Here is a 21,837-nt window from a genome sequence, read left to right as displayed (position 1 = left end):
GTAACTCAAATAACCACGTGTTGCAACAGTGGTGTGCAGAAGAGCATCTCTGAACACACAACACATCGAAACGTGAAAAGGACAGGCTACAGCAGTAGAAGACAATAAACATACACTCAGTGGCCACTTCATTAAGTACAGGATACCTAATAAAGTGGCCACGGAGTGTATACTGTATATAGTGTGTGTATGTGAGTGAATAGAATGGAGAACACACCTGGATAGAGTGAATGTGGAGTGGTATTTCCATTAGGTGGACAGTCTAGGATGCAAAGCGGACACTCAGAATAAAGAGAGCGATGAAGAGGAATTTCTTCATTCAGGAATGAAGAGGAATCTGTGGAATTTGTTACCACTGGGGGCTGTAGAGGCCAAGTCATTGGGTGTTTTTAAAGCAGAGATTAAAAGTTTCTCTATTGTTAACAGGGTTACGGATTACTGGGGAAAGGCAGGAAAATGGGATTGATGGGGACAAAATCAGGCATGATTGAATAGGAGAGCAGACAGGAAAGGCTGAAAGGCCTAATTCATGGTCTTATGCAATCCAGCTTTTGTGCTTATAAAACTGAATTATTCTAGCAATTAAAGTTCGCTGTGAACTAAATACATATTAATTTACATCATTTTGCATAAAATAGTCTGATTATTGAGTAATTATTTGCTTTAAAATTGAAATGAAAAGCAGGCTTACCCCCACTCAAATGCTTTGAATATTGTAAATGATCATACGATTAAGTCATAGTGAGACCCTCAAAGACATTCATGAGGTTTGTGTGTACCTCTCTCCATCTTACCTAAGAGCATCATAGAAAAGCCCAACGATTCCTGCCCATCCCCAGCTGCCCTGAGAACAAAGGGTAGGGAGACATGGACTGTTGCAGCCACACCACGATTGGGAAGGGAATGGTCAGCTTGTTCTCGGTAGTAACTTGATACAGCTGTGTGAATTGCTAGGCTAATTTGCGTGGGTATGGGACAAAAGTCATAAGTAGGTCTCAAAGACATCGATGTACAAGCTGAATTTTTACAACAACCCTATAAATTCAGTCACTTTTTACTGAAAACAGCTTTATTTCTGGATTGTTAAAATCTTAAACTCAAAATTTTTAACTCTTAAGTGAGATTTGAGCTCATGGTCAGATACTATCAGTAGTTTTTTTAATTTAAAGATACAGCACACTAACTGGCTCTTCCAGCCAAATTGCACCCACGTGACCAATTACCCTACTAACCTCGATGTTTTTGGAATGTGGGAGGAAACTGGAGGACCGGGACGAAACCCATGCAGTCACAGAATGTACAAACTCCTCACTGACAGCAGAGCAATTGAACCCAGGTTGTTGATGCTGTAATAGTATTACGCAAACTGCGACACTACTATGCTGCCCCCATTAACAATATCACCACTACAGTATCATATCTTCATCATCATCATCATTATCTGCCATATTGTATGACATAGGCGAACATGGTCTTTCCATGACCATGATTGTTCTTGGCAAACTTCTCTACAGAAGAGGTTTGCCATTGCTGCCTTCTGGGCAGTGTCTTTACAAGATGGGTGACCTCAGCCATTATCAATACTCTTCAGAGATTGTCCGCCTGTCATCGGTGGCCACATAACCAAGATTTTGTAATGTGCCACCAGCTGCTCATAGGACCATTCACCACCTGCTCTCATGGCTTCATGTGACCCTGATCATGAGGGCTAAGCAGGTGCTACAGCTTTCCCAAAGGTGACCTATAGGCTAGCAGAGGGAAGGAGCACCTTATACCTCCATTGGTAGAGATGTATCTCCACCCCACCACCCATATCCAAGCCATAAATAATATTGAAGAGGTAAGCACCTCATTCATACTGAGGTTAGAAATAACCAACGGTAATTGAATGCAAACAAAACATAACCAAAAATACTTTTTATCCAATGTGTATAAATTTCATGTTAAATACAGGTTGACTTGACATGTAAAGTAGATTTTATCTCCCCCTGTCATATTGGTATAGCATTTAATTTCTGAAAGGAATGGAGACATATTCTGGGAGTCACATCTCTACAGGTATGTATTATTCCAATTCTTTCAGTTCCCACATCCTCATTTTGATAGCTTCCCAGCTACAAACTCTACACTTCCAACTGATCTCCTCTTGCAATTTTTTTCCTGCAGGGTCATTTCTTGCACATGAAATATTTCTTATTGATTAGGACTGCAATTGATGCTATACTTGCAGAGTTTGAAAAGCCATTTGGTAGTGTTGAGTAGTGAAGATCCTGAAATAGATCAGTTAGGAGCAGAACAGATACAAAATTTGGTAAAAGGATAGAAAAGTGAAGAACAGCAGTGAATGGCTGCATTCTTTAATGTAGGTTGTATATTGTGAGGTTTCTTAAGATTTGGTAGAAACGCTGCGGTATTTTTGATATACATTAAAGGATGTGACGGGGTCATGGGGCCCAAATTAGAAACCTGCAACAAAATTAAATTCTGTAGTGGAGAGTGGAAAAGGTTTAATAAACATTAAGAATATCTAAACAATTCTGGGGCAATGAGCAAACATGAGGCCAAGATGTGTGAAGTGCATATCCTGGTTACCTGAATTGAAATCAGTAGAAGCTGGTTGTGTATATTGGGGTAACAGATTTAGATTCAGGTCAGGTTCAGAGTGCACTAACCCAGCTAGCACTTCCTCCAGGTCAATATGCTTGTTACTATCTCACATATGCTCTGATCGGGATAAATGCTGTTGCTCTCCGATGAATCAACAGCACTTATGAACAGCACTTTGTGGTGATGGTTGGATTAGGTCAAGTATAGGAAAAAATGTCAAGCCCTTAATTAGCTCGTATTTGAGCTGGATGCATAAGTAGCACAACACATTGACAAGCTCTGATTTTAACAGTGAGAATTCAAAATGGAGATTAGCTTTACTTGTCACACGTACATCAAATGTACAGTAAGACGTGTTGTTGGTGTCAATTCAAATCAGTGAAGATTGTGCTGGGCAGCCCGTTAAGTGTCGCCATGCTTCCAGTACCAAAACAGCATTCCCACAACTCAGTAGCCCTAACCTGTATATCTTCGGAATGTGGAACACCCCAAGGAAACCATATGTTCATGGGAAGGACGTGCAAACTCCTTACAGAGAGCGGAGGGAATTGAAGCCCAGTCAGTGATTGCTGTAAAACGATACACTAACCACTATACTACTGTGCCACTCAGAATTAACTAATTATAAAGTTATTCCAGTTTGATAATATTAAAGTTAAAAGGACATGTTAGATGCTTTACATCTCAACAGTGCAATCACATTAATAATCATCTCTTGTTATTAAATTATCATAATGCAAGAATACTGTTGAGCAATTATGTACCTCTTGGTAAACTCTAAAGCTCTGAATAGATTTTCTGTAGACCTCTTAGATTTACAGAGGATACGTGACACTTCACTTACCTGCATAATAAAAGCCATCAACCTCTGACCTTGCAATTACCCTCTGCCCTCTGAAAGTATCCAAAATTCTCCTGGTCTGTTTTGTGGGTTTTTTTACAGAGGGTCTATAGTTCCTTCTGCTGTCAGTCAGGGTCCCCAACTCCTGTCAGACATAATTACAAAATGATGTTTTTAAGACAGAAAGTGATATTTTACTTTAAAAAAAAAAGTGGTTTAACATGTTTATAATCTCATGAGTGAGAAAAATACAAAATAAGTTGTTGTTAAAAGCAATTATTCTCAAGTTGGCAAGCTTCAGTGATAGCATTAGATCCCTCAGTAGGAGTCAACCATAAAAATTGTAATATTCACAGAAATACTGATAGAAGAGGTTGCTTGTGGTACTTTTGATGTACTATTTTCATTCTTGTTTCTTATTTGGTATTAAAAATTACCAATGTTTATTAACCAGTGGAGGCTTCATACCTGGTCCCAGCAGACAGGTAACTTCGACTGCTCAGGGAAAGACAAGGGTTCATGACAGATTCAAAGTACACTGCTATCAAGCACATTTCAGGAGAACTAAGTTCAGCACCTGCACACAATGTGAGAAAATGTAACTTTGTCTGCTTTGTCACAAAAAAAAGAGTTACGGAAGTCTTGCATAGTTGTGGAGCTGCAAAGGAATCTGGTGTCCTAGTACATGTTTTACAATAAGCTACTATGAAGTTACAGCAAGCAGTTAGGACAGAATTGATCTCTTAATTTAGGGAATAATGTTAGTATTTTTTTATTTAGAGATACAGCAAGGTAACAGGCCCTTTCGGCCCAATGAATCTGCACCACCACTTACACACGTGTGACCAATTAACCTACTAACTTGTACAAATCTGGACTGTGGGAGGAAACCAGAGCACCAAGAGGAAACCCACACAGCCACAGGGGGGACATACAAACTCCTTACAGACAGTGGCAGAACAGAGTTCTGCTAACTGCTAGCTACCCTGCCATCCAAATACCATGTAAAGTAGATCAATGATTATTTACTAGACTGACAACCAAAATGGATGGATTTTCTTACGAAGAGCTGCTGGACAGCCTAGGTTTGCATCTGCCAGAGTTTAGAACAGCAAGAGGGGACTTCCTTGAAACGTACAACATCTACAGGTTGAACGTGGAGAAGATGTTTCCTCTTGGGGAAGAATCTAGAAGCAGAAGTCACAGCAAGGGGCAACACTTTTTTACCCAGACAGTCACTGTGCATGAAATAGATTACCTGGATAGCAGTGAAAGTAGGCAGTTTGATGGAGTTTAAGATAGACACGTGAATATGATAAAAATGGAGGGAAATGGATGATAAACTGGAGATGGACATTTAGTATAAATTGGCATCAAAGTCAACACAACATAACTGATCTTGGTGCAAGATGGCCTGTCCAGTGCTCTACTGTTCTATATTCAAAGCAATGTCTTTGAACAGCTTTTTTCAGAGGTAGATAGATTTTGGATAAGCAAGGAGCGGAAGATCACTAAGATTGGATGAGAATGTGGAGTGGGGTTACAATCTGATCAGGTTCAATGTCTGTTGTCACTTCTAGTCTCAGTTTTCAAGTCAGCACTGGTATCCCTCAAGTGAAATACAGAGTTACAAATGTCCCATCGCCCTCCCCCAAACCCACCACTCACCGTTGCCTGTAGTAAAACTCTCTATAAAGGTACTTTGGGCCATAGGTTCCATTGTATCTCTTTGCACTACTATTTTAGCAAGACTTTTACAAGAATTTATTGGCAAGGTTATCTCAGTAAGATTTACTCAGAGATGAATTTCTAGATCCAAATCCAAATGAGAACTAATGCGTGGGTAAGCCACTTACCCCATTTTTCAATCTGATCAGCTCCAACCTCATCTCCCCTCTGTGCCTGCTCCCCATGGCCCTCAGTCCTCTGATCTTTCAAACATGCATCCAGTGATCTAACTTCAACAGCCTTCCAGTGAAGAAAATTCCAGATCATTGCTGCAATGTAGGAAAACGCAGCAGCAAATTTGCACAAGTTGGGATTGCACAAACAGGAAAAAGATAAACAACCAAATAAACTGTCCTATTGTTATTGGTGGATAAACAAGCATTTTCATGGACTGCCCTGCTCTTCCTGAAATTGGAATAATAATGGTTATGGAGCGGGCAGGATGTGTGGTAGATTTTTAAACCACAAAAGGAAGTTGATTAGAATGTGATGTGATCAACAGTTTGACTTCTTAGGTTCACCTGCTCATTAATGCAAATCAGCCAATTATGTGGCAGCAACTCAATTCATAACAGGATGTAGACATGGTCAAGAGGTTCAGTTATTGTTCAGACCAAACTTCAGAATGGGGAAGAAATGTGATCTAAGTGACTTCGACTGCGGGATGTTTGTTGGTGCCAAGTGGGGAGGTCTGAGTATCTAAGAAACTGCTGATCTCCTGGGATTTTTCACACAAGTTTACAGAGTATGGTGCGATAAACAAAAAGCATCTTGTGAGTGGCTGTTCCTTTAGTGAAAATGCATTGGTAATGAGAGATGTTAGAGAAGAATGGTTCAAGCTGACAAGAAGGCAACAATAACTCAAATAACTACATGCTACAACTTCCAACTGTGGTATGCAGAAGAGCATCTCTGAATGCACAACACATTGAACCTTGAAGTGGATGGGCTATGGCAGCAGAACGTCACACTAGGTTCTACTCCTGTAACCCAATAAAGTGGCCACTGAGTGTTCGTCCCTTTTTATGATTAATGAAAGCATCTTGACATCTGTCCCCTTAGGACACTAAATGTTTCAATAAGATCACCCTAGATCCTTCCAAGAGAGGCACAAATTGAGAGAATTAATGAACCAGCACAAACGAATTTCTATTTTCGTTCAGAGTATCTGTTAATTTAAGTTACATTCAACCATTTATAACTTGCCAATTAAATAAAACACAAAACCACAGCGTCAATTTAATCTTTATAATGACATTATTCTCACTGGTGAGTGCAGATAGGAAACAAGGCTTCTTATTTTCTCTAAAATTAGTCCTTTAAAAATTATCTGTTGAGCATTGCACATATTGAGGAGAATGTAGTTCAGAGTAACACTGCAATTATTTCCCTTTTATCCAACTGGAGCCCATCCATGTTATTTACCATAAAGTCCCTAAATAGCTCTCATACATCAGTCCAATCAATAGAGGAGTGCTGCATCATCACTTGATTATTGACTTTGGCTAAAAATAGAACTTACATGAACACAGACAGATTGAGAATCCGACCAAAGAATTGTGGCAGAATTGTGTGCATTGGGATGGGGAAGGAAGCAAGATTTTGTTGAGACTGAGTAAGTTTGGAAGAGAAGGGGTGGGTGGGGTGATGTGTAAAGTTGGAAGACAAGGATGGGGTTGGTGTTAATCCAGCATATGTGGGCAAAAATGCCCTGTTAATATGCTCAGTGGCCACTTTATTAGGTACAAGAGGTATCTAATGATGTGGCTAATAAGTGTAGATTAGTGAGACACTGACTTAGGCATTAGAAACACTTCTGACCACCTGAATAGACACATAACAAAGCATGAATTTGTGGGATCTCACTTGCTTTGCTTTCAAGGCTACATCCACACTAGACCAGATAATTTTGAAAATGCTGGTTTTGCATAAAAACGATAGGCGTCCACACTATGCATTTTTGAAAATATCTCCTCCACACTGAAACGGAGATTCCAGCAAATCCCCTCTTCCTGTGCATGCACAGGACACATCTACCGAAAACAAGCGACATGTTTGGTGTTGAATCTCGCTGCAAAAGTGTGCGTTTGTGTAGTTACAGACTAGAAACACTTAAAAGGATGGACAGCTGTTGGCTCTCATGCAGGAGAACTTAAAACTAAAATAAAAACAAATACTGGAGTTCCCGGCTGACGACGAACATTGAAAAATTGACTAACTCTGTTGCATTAGTAAAGCACCTTGTTAAATGTATAAAACATGTCTGCATCAGTGTTATCTTGTATTTCCATACAATGTTACATTAGGCTGTTACACATCTATTGTCAGAGAATTACTTGCATAAATAGGTAAACCACCTTCATACGAGCAAGGACAGAAAACAGGGCAAAGTGAGTATACTTATTTATTCAGTAAATTATGGGTCAAAGTATTTGGTGAGTGCACTTCTAACTCTTCTGGCTTCAGTCTCGTTGCCATCTGTTCTGAAACTGTTAGGTTGCGTTCAAGAAAACAATGAAATAGCGCACTGCCGTCTGATAGCGTTTTCAAAAGTCTCCAGTTACCACACTGATCTGCCCGAGGAGTGTTTTCAAAAATACCCACCCTGGAAAGTATTTCTGAAAAGCTCCAGTTTCAGGGGATGAAAACGCCGTTTTAGTGTGGACGGAGGGTAAAAACAAAGAGAAAAAGCTTTGGTTACGGATTTATCCGGCGTAGTGTGGATGTAGCCCAAGTAAGTTGACTTTTGTCCCATATCCTGAAGGCATGCTTAATGGGCTCGATGGCCTCCTTTTAAGGAAGTGTGGAATATAGAAATAGTTGTACTGTTAAATTGTGAGCAAAGCAAAGTCTTGGCAATATCAGTCATAGTCTGAGGTGAGGAATGTTAGAACATAGAACACAGAACATTAGAGTACCAAGCATGCCTTTCAGTCCACAATGTTTGTCCCACCGTTTAACCTATTCTAAAGATCAACCTAACTCTTCCTTCCTAAATAGCCCTCTATTTGATGGTATCTGACCTGCTGAGAGTTCTTCTGCCTTTTCTATCTTAAACACATGCATGTTTACATGTTTGTCTTGAATATGGTTAATATTGACTGGGAGGCTGCAGGGGATGCAGTTTTTACCAGTATAAACCAGTTTAGACCAGTTTGCACCAGTATAAAACCAGTTTTAACCAGTTCAAAATGGTTTCAACCAGTATAAACCGGTTTAAACCAGTTTTTACTGGTATAAACCAGTTTCTAACCAGTATAAACTGGATTAAACTGGTTTTTACCAGTATAAACCAGTTTTAACCAGTATAAACCAGTTTTAACCACTTTTAACCAGTATAAACTGGTTTAAACCAGTTTGTACCAGTATAAACTGGTTGTAACAAGTAGCACTTTCATGGATTGCCCTGCTCATCCTGAAATTAGAATAATAATGGTTATGGAGCGGGCAGGATCTGTGGTAGATTTTTAAACCACAAAAGGAAGTTGATTAGAATGTGATGTAAAGTATAAACCGGTTTTAACCACTTTTTACCGTTATAAACGGTTTAAAATCTGTTTTTACCAGTATAAACCGGTTTAAACCAGAATAAACCAGTTTTTACCAATCCAGTTTATACCAGTTAGATAGACAGATAGATAGATAGATAGATACTTTATTCATCCCCATGGGGAAATTCAACTTTTTTCCAATGTCCCATACACTTGTTGTAGCAAAACTAATTTTAACAGTATAAAACCTTTTTAAGCAGCTTTAACCAGTATAAAACCAGTCTTAACCAGTTTCTACCAGTATAAACAGATTTTAACGATTTACCAGTATAAACCGTTTTTAACCTTTTAACCTGTTTTAACTGGTTTTTACCAGTTTAAACTGGTTTAAATCAGTATAAACCTGTTTGTACTGGTATAAACTGGTTTTAACCAGTATAAATCAGTTTTAACCAGTATAAACCAGTTTAAACCAATTTGTACCAGTATAAACTGGTTTAAACCAGTTTGTACCAGTATAAACAGGTTTTAACCAGTTTTTACCGGTATAAACCAGTATATTTAAACAAGTTTTCACCAGAATAACCGTTTTTTACCAGTTATCCCGTTTATACCAGTTTTAACAGTATAAAACCTTTTTTAAGCAGCTTTAACCAGTATAAAACCAGTTTTTACCAGTATAAACCAATTTAACCCAGTTTTAACCAGTATAAACTGGTTTTAGCAGTTTTTACCGGTATAAACAGGTTTTAACCGGTATGCCCGACTAAACCGGTTTTAACCAGTTTTTACCAGTATAAACCGGTTTAAACCAGTTTGTAATGGTATAAACCGGTTTTAACCAGTATAAACCGGTTTAAACCGGTTTGTACCGGTATAAACCAGTTTTAACCAGTTTTTACCGGCATAAACAGGTTTCAACCAGTATACATCTAAACCGGTTTTAACCAGTATAAACTGGTTTAACCCAGTTTTAACCAGTATAAACCGGTTTTAACCAGTTTAAACCAGTTTTAACCGGTATAAACTAGTTTAAACCAGTTTGTACTGGTATAAACGTTTAAACCAGTTTTAACCGGTATAAACCAGTTTTAACCAGTTGTTACTGGTATAAACCGGTTTAAACCAGTTTGTACCAGTATAAACAGGTTTTAACCAGTTTTTACCAGTATAAACCAGTATATTTAAACAAGTTTTCACCAGAATAACCGTTTTTTACCAGTTATCCTGTTTATACCAGTTTTAACAGTATAAAACCTTTTTTAAGCAGCTTTAACCAGTATAAAATCAGTTTTTACCAGTATAAACCAATTTTAATGTTTTACCAGTATAAACCGGTTTTAACCAGTATAAACCGATTTAACCCAGTTTTAACCAGAATAAACTGGTTTTAACCAGTTTTTACCAGTATAAACAGGTTTTAACCGGTATGCCCGACTAAACCGGTTTTAACCAGTTTTTACCGGTATAAACCGGTTTTAACCAGTATAAACCGGTTTAAACTGGTTTGTACCGGTATAAACCGGTTTAACCCAGTTTTAACCAGTATAAACCAGTTTTAACCAGTTTTTACTGGTATAAACTGGTTTAAACCAGTTTGTACCAGTATAAACCGGTTTAAACCAGTTTTTACCTACCAGTTTTTACCAGTTTTAGCGTATAAAACCACTTTTGTTTTTTCAAGTATAAAATGGTTTTTTAGTTTTTACGTATAAACTGGTATTAACCAGAATAAACCAATTTTTACCAGTTATCCAGTTTATACCAGCTTTAACATTATAAAACCTTTTTAAGCAGCTTTAACCAGTAAAAAAACAGTCTTAACCAGTTTTTATCAGTATAAACTGGTTTTTACCGGTATACAGGTTTTAACCAGTTTTAACCAGTATAAACCGGTTTAAACCAGTTTGAACCAGTATAATCCGGTTTTTACCGGTATAAACAGGTTTTAACCAGTACAGTCCGGTTTTTATGTTAAAACTGGTTTAAACTGCTTTTAACCAGTATAAACCGGATTTTACTGGTTTAAACCAGTTTATACTGGTTAAAAACCGGTTAATACCAGTTTATACTGGTTAAAACTGGTCTAAGCCAGTTTATACTGGTAAAAATCGGTTAATACCAGTTTATACTGGTTAAAACTGGTCTAAGCCAGTTTATACTGGTAAAAACTGGTTTAAACCGGTTTAAAACAGTCTACCAGTATAAAACAAGTTTTTACCAGTTTTAGCCAGTATAAAATGGTTTTTAACTATTTTTTACCAGTATAAACTGGTATTAACCAGAATAATCCGGTTTAAACTGCTTTTAACCAGTATAAACCGGATTTTACTGGTTTAAACCAGTTTATACTGGTTAAAAACCGGTTAATACCAGTTTATACTGGTTAAAACTGGTCTAAGCCAGTTTATACTGGTAAAAATCGGTTAATACCAGTTTATACTGGTTAAAACTGGTCTAAGCCAGTTTATACTGGTAAAAACTGGTTTAAACCGGTTTAAAACAGTCTACCAGTATAAAACAAGTTTTTACCAGTTTTAGCCAGTATAAAACTTGTAAAACAAGTTTTTACAAGTATAAAATGGTTTTTAACTATTTTTTACCAGTATAAACTGGTATTAACCAGAATAAACCGGTTTAAACTGGTTTGTACCGGTATAAACCAGTTTTAACCAGTTTTTACCGGTATAAACAGGTTTTAACCGGTATACATCTAAACCGGTTTTAACCAGTATAAACTGGTTTAACCCAGTTTTAACCAGTATAAACCGGTTTTAACCAGTTTTTACCGGTATAAACAGGTTTTAACCGGTATGCCCGACTAAACCGGTTTTAACCAGTTTTTACCAGTATAAACCGGTTTAAACCAGTTTTAACCGGTATAAACCGGTTTAACCCAGTTTTAACCGGTATAAACCGGTTTTAACCAGATTTTACCTACCAGTTTTTACCAGTTTTAGCGTATAAAACCACTTTTGTTTTTACAAAATGGTTTTTTAGTTTTTACGTATAAACTGGTATTAACCAGAATAAACCAATTTTTACCAGTTATCCAGTTTATACCAGTTTTAACATTATAAAACCTTTTTAAGCAGCTTTAACCAGTAAAGAAACAGTCTTAACCAGTTTTTATCAGTATAAACTGGTTTTAACCAGTATAAACTGGTTTTTACCGGTATACAGGTTTTAACCCGTTTTAACCAGTATAAACCAGTTTAAACCAGTTTGAACCAGTATAAACCGGTTTTTACCGGTATAAACAGGTTTTAACCAGTATAAACTGGTTTTTACCGGTATAAACAGGTTTTAACCAGTACAGTCCGGTTTAGACCAGTTAAAACCAGTCTAAACTGGTTTTTATGTTAAGACTGGTTTAAACTGCTTTTAACCAGTATAAACCGGATTTTACTGGTTTAAACCAGTTTATACTGGTTAAAAACCGGTTAATACCAGTTTATACTGGTTAAAACTGGTCTAAGCCAATTTATACTGGTAAAAACTGGTTAATACCAGTTTATACTGGTTAAAACTGGTCTAAGCCAGTTTATACTGGTAAAAACTGGTTTAAACAGGTTTAAAACAGTCTACCAGTATAAAACAAGTTTTTACCAGTTTTAGCCAGTATAAAACCAGTTTTAACCAGTATAAACCAGTTTAAACCAATTTGTACCAGTATAAACTGGTTTAAACCAGTTTGTACCAGTATAAACAGGTTTTAACCAGTTTTTACCGGTATAAACCAGTATATTTAAACAAGTTTTCACCAGAATAACCGTTTTTTTTACCAGTTATCCCGTTTATACCAGTTTTAACAGTATAAAACCTTTTTTAAGCAGCTTTAACCAGTTTAAACCAGTTTTAACCAGACCGGTATAATGGTTTTAACCAGTTTTTACCTGTTTAAACCGGTTTTAATCAGTATAAACCGATTTAACCCAGTTTTAACCAGTATAAACCGGTTTTAACCAGTTTTTACTGGTATAAACAGGTTTTAACTGGTATGCCCGACTAAACCGGTTTTAACCAGATTTTACCGGTATAAACCGGTTTTAACCAGTATAAACTGGTTTTAACCAGTTTAACCAGTTTGTACTGGTATAAACCGGTTTAAACCAGTTTTTACCGGTATAAACAGGTTTTAACCGGTATGCCCATCTAAACCGGTTTAAACCAGTTTTAACCGGTATAAACCGGTTTAACCCAGTTTTAACCGGTATAAACCAGTTTTAACCAGTTTTTACTGGTATAAACCGGTTTAAACCAGTTTGTACCAGTATAAACCGGTTTAAACCAGTTTTTACCTACCAGTTTTTACCAGTTTTAGCGTATAAAACCACTTTTGTTTTTACAAGTATAAAATGGTTTTTTAGTTTTTACGTATAAACTGGTATTAACCAGAATAAACCAATTTTTACCAGTTATCCAGTTTATACCAGTTTTAACATTATAAAACCTTTTTAAGCAGCTTTAACCAGTAAAAAAACAGTCTTAACCAGTTTTTATCAGTATAAACTGGTTTTTACCGGTATACAGGTTTTAACCAGTTTTAACCAGTATAAACCGGTTTAAACCAGTTTGAACCAGTATAATCCGGTTTTTACCGGTATAAACAGGTTTTAACCAGTACAACTGGTTTTTATGTTAAAACTGGTTTAAACTGCTTTTAACCAGTATAAACCGGATTTTACTGTTTTAAACCAGTTTATACTGGTTAAAAACCAGTTAATACCAGTTTATACTGGTTAAAACTGGTCTAAGCCAGTTTATACTGGTAAAAACCGGTTAATACCAGTTTATACTGGTTAAAACTGGTCTAAGCCAGTTTATACTGGTAAAAACTGGTTTAAACCGGTTTAAAACAGTCTACCAGTATAAAACAAGTTTTTACCAGTTTTAGCCAGTATAAAACCAGTTTTAACAAGTTTTTACAAGTATAAAATGGTTTTTAACTATTTTTTACCAGTATAAACTGGTATTAACCAGAATAAACCAATTTTTACCAGTTATCCAGTTTATACCAGTTTTAACAGTATAAAACCTTTTTAAGCAGCTTTAACCAAATAAAAATCCAGTCTTAACCAGTTTTTACCAGTATAAACCGATTTTAACATTTTTCCAGTATAAACCGTTTTTAACCTGTTTTTAATGTATAAACCAGTTTAAACCAGTTTTTACCAGTATAAACAGATTTTAACCAGTATAAACCGGTTTAAATCAGTTTGAACCAGTAAAAACTGGTTAAAACCATTTTATACTTGTAAAAACTTGTTAAAACTGGTTTTATACTGGCTAAAACAGGTGTAAACTGGTTTTATACTGGTTAAAAGTGGTAAAAATGGGATAACTGGTAAAAAACTGGTTTATCCTGTTTAAAAATGGTTTTAACTGGTTTATACTGGTAAAATCTGTTTAAACCCGGTTTATACTGGTAAAAACTGTTTTAAACCAGTTTAAACCGCGTGTTCCAATGGCCATGTATTCGCGCCAGAAAAAGCAGGATCTCCCCATGGCCACACATTTTAATTCCATGCCCCATTCCCATTCTGATATGTCTATCCATGGCCGCCTCTACTGTCAAAATGAATCCAAACTCAGGTTGGAGGAACAACACCTTATATACCGGCTGGATAGCCTCCAACCTGATGTCATGAACATTGACTTCTCTAACTTCCGTTAGTGCCCCTTTCTTACCCCATCCCTGACATATCGTCGACAGTGCTTCTCCCTATAGAAGCTGCCTGGCCTGCTGTGTTCCACCAGCATTTTGTGTGTGTTGTTTGAATTTCCAGCATCTGCAGATTTCCTCGTGTTTGCTGCTTTTAAACCGGTTTAAACTGGTTTTAACCAGTATAAACCAGTTTCTACCAGTATAAACTGGCTTAGACCAGTTTTAACCAGTATAAACTGGTTTTAACCGGTTTTTACCAGTATAAACTGGTTTAAACCAGTACAATCCGGTTTATACTGGTAAAAACAGGTTAAAAATGGTTTATACTGGTAAAATCTGGTTAAGATTGGTTTTTTACTGGTTAAAGCGACTTAAGAAAGGTTTTATACTGTTAAAACTGGTATAAACTGGATAACTGGTAAAAATTGGTTTATTCTGGTTAAAACCATTTTATACTGGTAAAAACTGGTTAAATTGGTTTTATACTGGTTAAAACTAGTATAAACTGGATAACTGTGAAAAATGGTTTATTCTGGTTTAAACCGATTTAAATGGGTTTATCCTGGTAAAAAACTGGTTAAATCGGGTTTAAACAATTTTATACTGGTTAAACCCGGTTTAAACCAGTTTTTACCAGTATAAACCGGTTTTAACTAATTTTTACCAGTATAAACTGGTTTTAACCAGTTCTAACCAGTATAAACCAGTTTTTCCCCGTTACCCAGTCATCTCTCTCTCTCTCTCCCTCTCACTCTCACTGCAACATGAATACATCAGTTAAAGCTATCTCCTGTGTTTGTGCTTTTATTTAATTGATCTGTTGTTCTGCACAGATACTACTAATTGGCGACGAGTATGAACCTGAATGTCAGAAAGTATCATGAACTGTACCAACAGTTACAGGACTAAACAATGAGAGTTAAACAGCCTGAGAAAGCAGAAGGACCCATGAGTAACAGTGAAGGATGTGCTGAAATTAAAATTGACAGTAGCATGGTGATGGCTCCAGTTGGGAAAGTTGACAAATTTGATAGTGCTAATGAGGGCTTGGAGTCGTACTTCAAGAGTGTTGAACTGTATTGTGATGTGAACCAAGAGCAAAAGAAAGCCATGCACTTCTTAGCTTAATGTAGTGGTCACCAACCTTTTTAAGCCCAAGATCCCCTACCTTGGCCTTAGTAAAAGGCAAGATCAACTTCAGATCAATTAGTTACATGCACGCGCACTGGGGCAGAAAAGACCAGAAGTAAAACCCCGCAACCCGGTATAAACACCAGGGGTACCCACCCTTTTCTGCACAGCAGACCAATTTAAAACTGACAATATTCTTGCGGACTGGCCGACGAGGGGGGTGGAGGTGTTAAACACGACCGGAATACAGCGATACTCGAAGCAGGTTTCTTATGTCCAGTCTATTCCGCAATTTAGTTTTCACGGCTCTTGGCACTTAGCTTCTGCTCTGCTTGCTCATTTTTTCCCCGCTATCGTGACTGGTGTGCATAGGTGACCAGCAGAATCTGAAATACTCAAACCCCATTTGGCACAAACCCATTTCAACAGTCAGAGTCACTTAGATCACATTTCTTCCCCATTCTGATGCTTGGTCTGAACAGCAAATGAACCTTCTGACCATGTCCACATACTGTCCATATACATTGAGCTGTTGCCATATGATTGACTGATATTAATGAGCAGGTGTATGTAATAAAATGGCCAGTGAATGTAGGTGCTGTCTGCAGACAGACGCTGAATTATTGACTGATGCTAATAGTAATGAAAAGGAAGAGTATATAAAAATAATGAAACATTTTTGTTGTGCTGGGTTATAGCTATTTATCTTTCAGTATCTTTCAATCTTTCAGTTAATACTGCTGCAAATCAAGAATGGAGCAATTGTCTTTCCCTTTGAAGAGCTCTGCTACATGCAGATGTCCACAATGCATCCAACAATTTAATGTTCCTGCCTTCAATTGTCCTTAATCCTGAACAAGCAACATCATCAGCTCTGAAAATAATTGCTCAGGTTTTCACGTGGCTGATTAGTGTTCAAAATAATGCAATTTTGACAATCTGATGAAAGGACTCGTCACAAGTAAAATAATAGCTCCTTTAGACAATGGTAATTTAAATTGAGCCTTCAGACTGGATTTTAATCTATTGGAGTGGTTTATTATCTGCTGAAAAGCAAGATCAAATCATTCTGTTCTTATCTTGTGAGAGGAACAGGAACAATTAGCTGAAAATCGGCTGCTGTAAATCTATTGCTAAAATACTTGGGTGTTTCTTTTCTATTCATGTTTTGAAAAATAAATACTCAATGCAGGCAAATGGGATTAGTGTACACGGGCAGAAAGATCGGCATAGATATGGGGGGCCGAAGAGCTCATTTTTGTGTTGTATGATTCTGACTCTGTATCTTAAAGCTACTTTCTGCCATGTAATAAGCTACAGGGAGTACAAAAGTTAGAAGTAAATTTATTATCAAAGTATGTATTCTAACTTGAGATTCACTTTCTTGCAGACAGCCAAAGTAAAATAAAAAATACAACAGAATCAATCAAAAAGTACGCACAAAGATTTACAAATAACCAATGCACAAAAGAACAGAAGCTGTACGTATAATAAATAAATAAATACAGATAGATAAATAGATGGATAATACTGAGAACGTGGGTTGTAAAGTCCTTGAAAGTGAGTCTATAGGTTGTGGAATCAGTTCCGAGCTGAGGTGAGTGAAGTTACCTACTTTGGTTCAGTAGCCTGATGCTCCTGAACCTGGTGGTGTGGGACCCAAAGCTCCTGTACCTCCTTCCTGATAGCAGATAGAAGAGATCAGGGCCTGAATGGTGAGAATCCTGGATGAAGGATGCTGCTTTCTTGTGGCAATACCTCCCAACCAACGATAGTATCTACAGGAGATACTACCTCAAGAAGGCAACATCCATCATCAAAGTTCCCCACCATCTGGGCCACGCCATCTTCTAGCAACTACCATCAGGCAGGATGTAGTAACATCTGAAGTCCCATACCACAAAGTTTAACATCAACTACTTCCTTTCACCATTCGGTTCTTGAACTAACTCGAAAAACCTAATAACGTTGTATAGTAACACATTGACCACGTTGCACTAAAATGGACTTGGACATTTGATTTTACTCTAATGGTGATCTTTCTTGTAAAAATGTGCATAATTTATGTTTATGTTTTTCTTGTGAATTCTGCTAATATGATGCTATTGCCTATGATGCTGCAGCAACTAAGGTTTTAATTGCACCTGTACAAATACATACTTCAAAGTTCAAAATATATTGATTATCAAAATACATATATGTCACCATATACAATCCTGAGATTCATGCTCTTGCAGGCATTCACAGTAAATACAACAAACACGATAGAATAAATAAAAGACTGCAGCCAACAGGATGGACAAACAACCAATGTGTAAAAGACAACAAACTGTACAAATAGAAAAGCGAATAATACCAATAAATAAATAAGCAATAAATATTGAGAACATGAGATGAAGAGTCCTTGAAAGTGAGTCCATAAGCTGTGGAAACAGTTCAGTGTTGGGGCGAGTTAAGTTGAGAGAAGATAACCCCTCTGGTTTAAGAGCCTGGTGGTTGAGGAGTAGTAACTGTTCCTGAATCTGATGGGATGGGTTCTGAAGCTACTGTACCTTCTTTCTGATGGCAGCAGTGAGAAGAGAGCATGACATACAAAAGGCTGTAGGAACTCAGCAGGCCCAGTAGCATCTATGGAAAAAAGTACAGTTGACTCTTTGGGCTGAGACCCTTTGGCAGACTGGCCCGAAGCATCGATTGTACCTTTTTCTATAGATGCTGCCTGGCCTGCTGAGTACCTCCAGAATGTTGTGTGTGTTGCTTGGATTTCCAGCATCTACAGATTCTCTCTTGTCTGAGAAGAGAGCATGACCAAGGTGGTACTAGCCCTGGATGATGGATGCTGCTTTCTTGCAATGTGCTCCATGTAGATGAGGCCAGGGGAGGGCTTTACCTGTGATGGACTAGGCCATATTCACTACATTTTGTAGGATTTTCCATTCAAGGGCATTAATGTTTCCATACTAGGCCATGATGCAACTAGTGTGGTGGAGAGTATAGTGCAGGGGTGGGCAAACTTTTGTTTGCCCATGCCTGGTATAGTGACATCTATAGAAGTTTGTCAAAATTTTAAATGTCTTGCCGAATCTTCGCAAACTTCTAAGGATGTAGAGGAGTTGTCATGTTTTTTTCAAATTGCACATGTGCGGAGCCCAGGACAAGTCCTCGGACTTGTGCTTGTGATAATAAGCTCAATGTTGACTTTCATGCGTATGACATTTGAAGACTGAAGCAGGATAAAGGCAAGGATATAATTAGCTCTATTATTCCTCCCAGGCAGGTTAGTGAAGGTTTACTTGAATCTCATATTAGGATCAATATTTTCATTGGCTTAGAAAATTTAGAGTAACACACACAAAACAGGTCAGGCAGCGCCTATGGAGTTTGAAGTTCAAAGTAAATTTATTATTGAAGTTCGTATATGTTACCATATACAACCCTGAGATTCATTTCAAAGGCTAAAAACCATAAGACAGAAATTAGGCCATTCAGCCCATTAAATCTGTTCTTCTATTCCATCTTGACTGAGTTATAATCCTTCTCAATACTATTCTCCTGTCTTCTCCCTGTAATCTTTGAGACACTTACTAATCAAGAGCCTATCAGACTCCAAAAAGTGCCAATGTTTTAGGCCGAGACCCTTATTCCTTTCTACAATGCTGCCTGATTTGCTGAATTTTCCTCAGTATTTTGTGTGTGTTCTATGCAGCATCTGTTTAGAAAATTCAGACATTTGAGAGACAACTATGATGCAGAATAGACTGCAATAAGATCATTAGAAAAGTCACATGATTAGCCTTTGTACTCTACAGTTGAAGACTAATTGGAACAATAAACATTGAGTTCCCTTGATGCTTTATGTGCTCATAACTAAATGGCAACAGTGATGCTCATCTCTGCAAGCTGGATCAAGGAGAAATCACATGCTATCATATATTTTAAGGTCAATTCTTTACAGTAACAATTACATGAAATATTGTGATTATTTCACAAGAAATACTATCAAAGTGTTGGAGGAACTCAGCAGGTCAGAGAGCATCCATGGAAAGGATAAGCAGTCAATGTTTTGGGCCGAGACCCTTCATCAGGACCAGATAGGAACAGAGAAACGTCTCAGCCCAGAACGGTGACTATTTATTGTCTTCCATAGATGCTGCCTGACCTGCTGAGTTCCTCCAGCATTTTGTGTGCATTATACTGGATTAGCAGCTTCTATACAATCTCTTATGTTTGTGATTATTTCATAAGAACTTGTATTTCATTATTATGAAATTATAAAATACAGTAACAAATAATTTTGCAATAACCACAATAAGGTGATGGGTGAACTGAGTCCTTATGCATTTTTTTTTTAAGAATCATGAACATATATCTATCTCAGTACTGCATAACCCAACAGACCTTCTCTTTAGCAGCTTTCTGGAGATCAGAGGCTTGCTGTTCATATGAGAAGCCAGTGGAGATTTCATCCTCTAACAGAGTAACATCCTCCTGAGGAATTGGCCAGCCCATTCTATCCAAAGCTTGGAGTAATGCCTCCTTATGCTCTCGAAATGAAATTGGTTTATCGCTGCTGAACCTTGTATGAAACATACATAAAGAAATATCAAAATGTAATTTCACTTGCAGTGGAAGTCTTTATGCAGCAACAAACAGTCTGCTGGAGGAACTCAGTGGGTCGAGAAGCGTCTGTGTGAGGAAAGGGATTACTGATATTTCTGGCTGAAACACTGCATCAGGTCTGAGAGTGGAGAGGAGAGACAGGCTGCGTAAAGAAGGGGAGTGATGAGACAGGATTCTAAGTTGATTAGTGGATTGATCTTTGTGCAGTTCTTTTGCAAAAAATCTGCTTTCTTACCTATCTCGCTCCACTTGAGATAATACTCTCCAGATAATCGAATTCAAACGCCTGGCAGAAGAGGAAAAAAATAATAAATTGGAAATGCAAGTATGCTATTATTTTAAAAATTAATCTAAAATCAACAAAAGAAACCAGGAAAATGCCTTTTTGCACTTTCAGAAGTCCATTTTGATCAAACGTACAAAATTTCTTAAACCCTAAGTGAAAAATGCAAAACATTGGATATCGATAATCTGAAATGAGAACAAGGAATGCTGAAACTATTCAGCATGCTGACTGACCTACTGGGTCCTGTAACTGTAAAGTGCAGTGCAAGTGTTGAGATGACCCATGAACAGCACGGGTGAGGGACAGTCCCAAAACCACTAACACAATCACAAACTAGACAATTGGGACATCAGCACAAACTGCCAGTTCGTGTAGTTTACTTGGATTTCCAGAAGCATTTGATAAGGGGCCTCTTAGATTGGCCACAAGAACATAAAATACAGGAGCAAAAATATGCCTCTAGGCTCTGCCTTTCCATCATGGCTGATCTATTATCCCTCTCATCCCCATTCCTCTGCCTTCTCTTCACAAACTTGGAGTGCGGTGTGGGGGAAATGTGTTTATTAAAAAAAAACAGATTTATAATAGTGAGACTGAGAAGTATTGTTAGGCAAACAGATTGGCTATACCAGATTGGCTGGATCTCCCAGTGGCCACACATTTTAATTCCACATCCCATTCCCATTCTGATACGTCTATCCATGGCCTCCTCTACTGTCAAGATGAAGCCACACTCAGGTTGGAGGAACAACACCTTATATACCGGCCTGGTAGCCTCCAACCTGATGGCATGAACATTGACTTCTCTAACTTCCGTTAATGCCCCTCCTCCCCCTCTTACCCCATCCCTGACATATTTAGTTGTTTGTTTTTTCTCTCTCTCTCTCTGCCCATCACTCTGCCTGTTCTCCATCTCCCTCTGGTGCTCCCCTCCCCCTTTCATTCTCCCTAGGCCTCCCGTCCCATGATCCTTTCCCTTCTCTAGCTCTGTATCACTTTTGCCAATCACCTTTCCAGCTCTCAGCTTCATCCCACCCCCTCCAGTCTTCTCCTATCATTTCACATTTCCCCCTCCCCCCTCTACTTTCAAATCTCATAGTATCTTTCCTTTCAGTTAGTCCTGACGAAGGGTCTCGGCGCGAAACGTCAACAGTGCTTCTCCCTATAGATGCTGCCTGGCCTGCTGCGTTCCACCAGCTCCTTGTGTGTGTTATACAAATATATACATTTATTTTGAGTAAATAAAATGAATAGAGAAAATAACAAGAAGATTAAAGGTAAAGCAAGAACTCTTTGTGCTCAAACCTATCTCGCTGTATTGAAAAGTACTTGCCCACTAACGATTGTGGATGGCTGCTGTTGCTATCGCATTCAACAAGGATTGATCACTGGTTCAACAGATGAATGACAGAAAGGAGAACGGTGAACTGCAGTAGCTGAACAATTCGGCCTGGATTTCTTTCGT

The 21,837-nt window shown here is 37.8% G+C and overlaps 1 protein-coding gene across 1 annotated transcript in view; it reads right to left on the bottom strand.

The window, feature by feature from the left end:
• The window catches only part of LOC140726039 (von Willebrand factor A domain-containing protein 3B-like), a 185,189-nt gene that overhangs the window by 40,747 nt on the left and 122,605 nt on the right, over positions 1-21,837 (bottom strand). The window contains exons 27-29 of the mRNA XM_073041933.1: positions 20,322-20,372; positions 19,865-20,042; positions 3,452-3,593 (exon numbers count right to left, since the gene is read on the bottom strand). Of these exons, the coding sequence (XP_072898034.1) occupies positions 3,452-3,593; positions 19,865-20,042; positions 20,322-20,372 (371 nt within the window). The remainder of the gene's footprint in view (positions 1-3,451; positions 3,594-19,864; positions 20,043-20,321; positions 20,373-21,837) is intronic.

The sequence above is a fragment of the Hemitrygon akajei genome, chromosome 4, assembly GCF_048418815.1.
Source record: "Hemitrygon akajei chromosome 4, sHemAka1.3, whole genome shotgun sequence".
In the NCBI taxonomy this organism is placed as follows: Eukaryota; Metazoa; Chordata; class Chondrichthyes; order Myliobatiformes; family Dasyatidae; genus Hemitrygon; species Hemitrygon akajei.
Note: the sequence above shows the minus strand (reverse complement) of the source record. Positions and strands in the feature narration are given on the sequence as shown.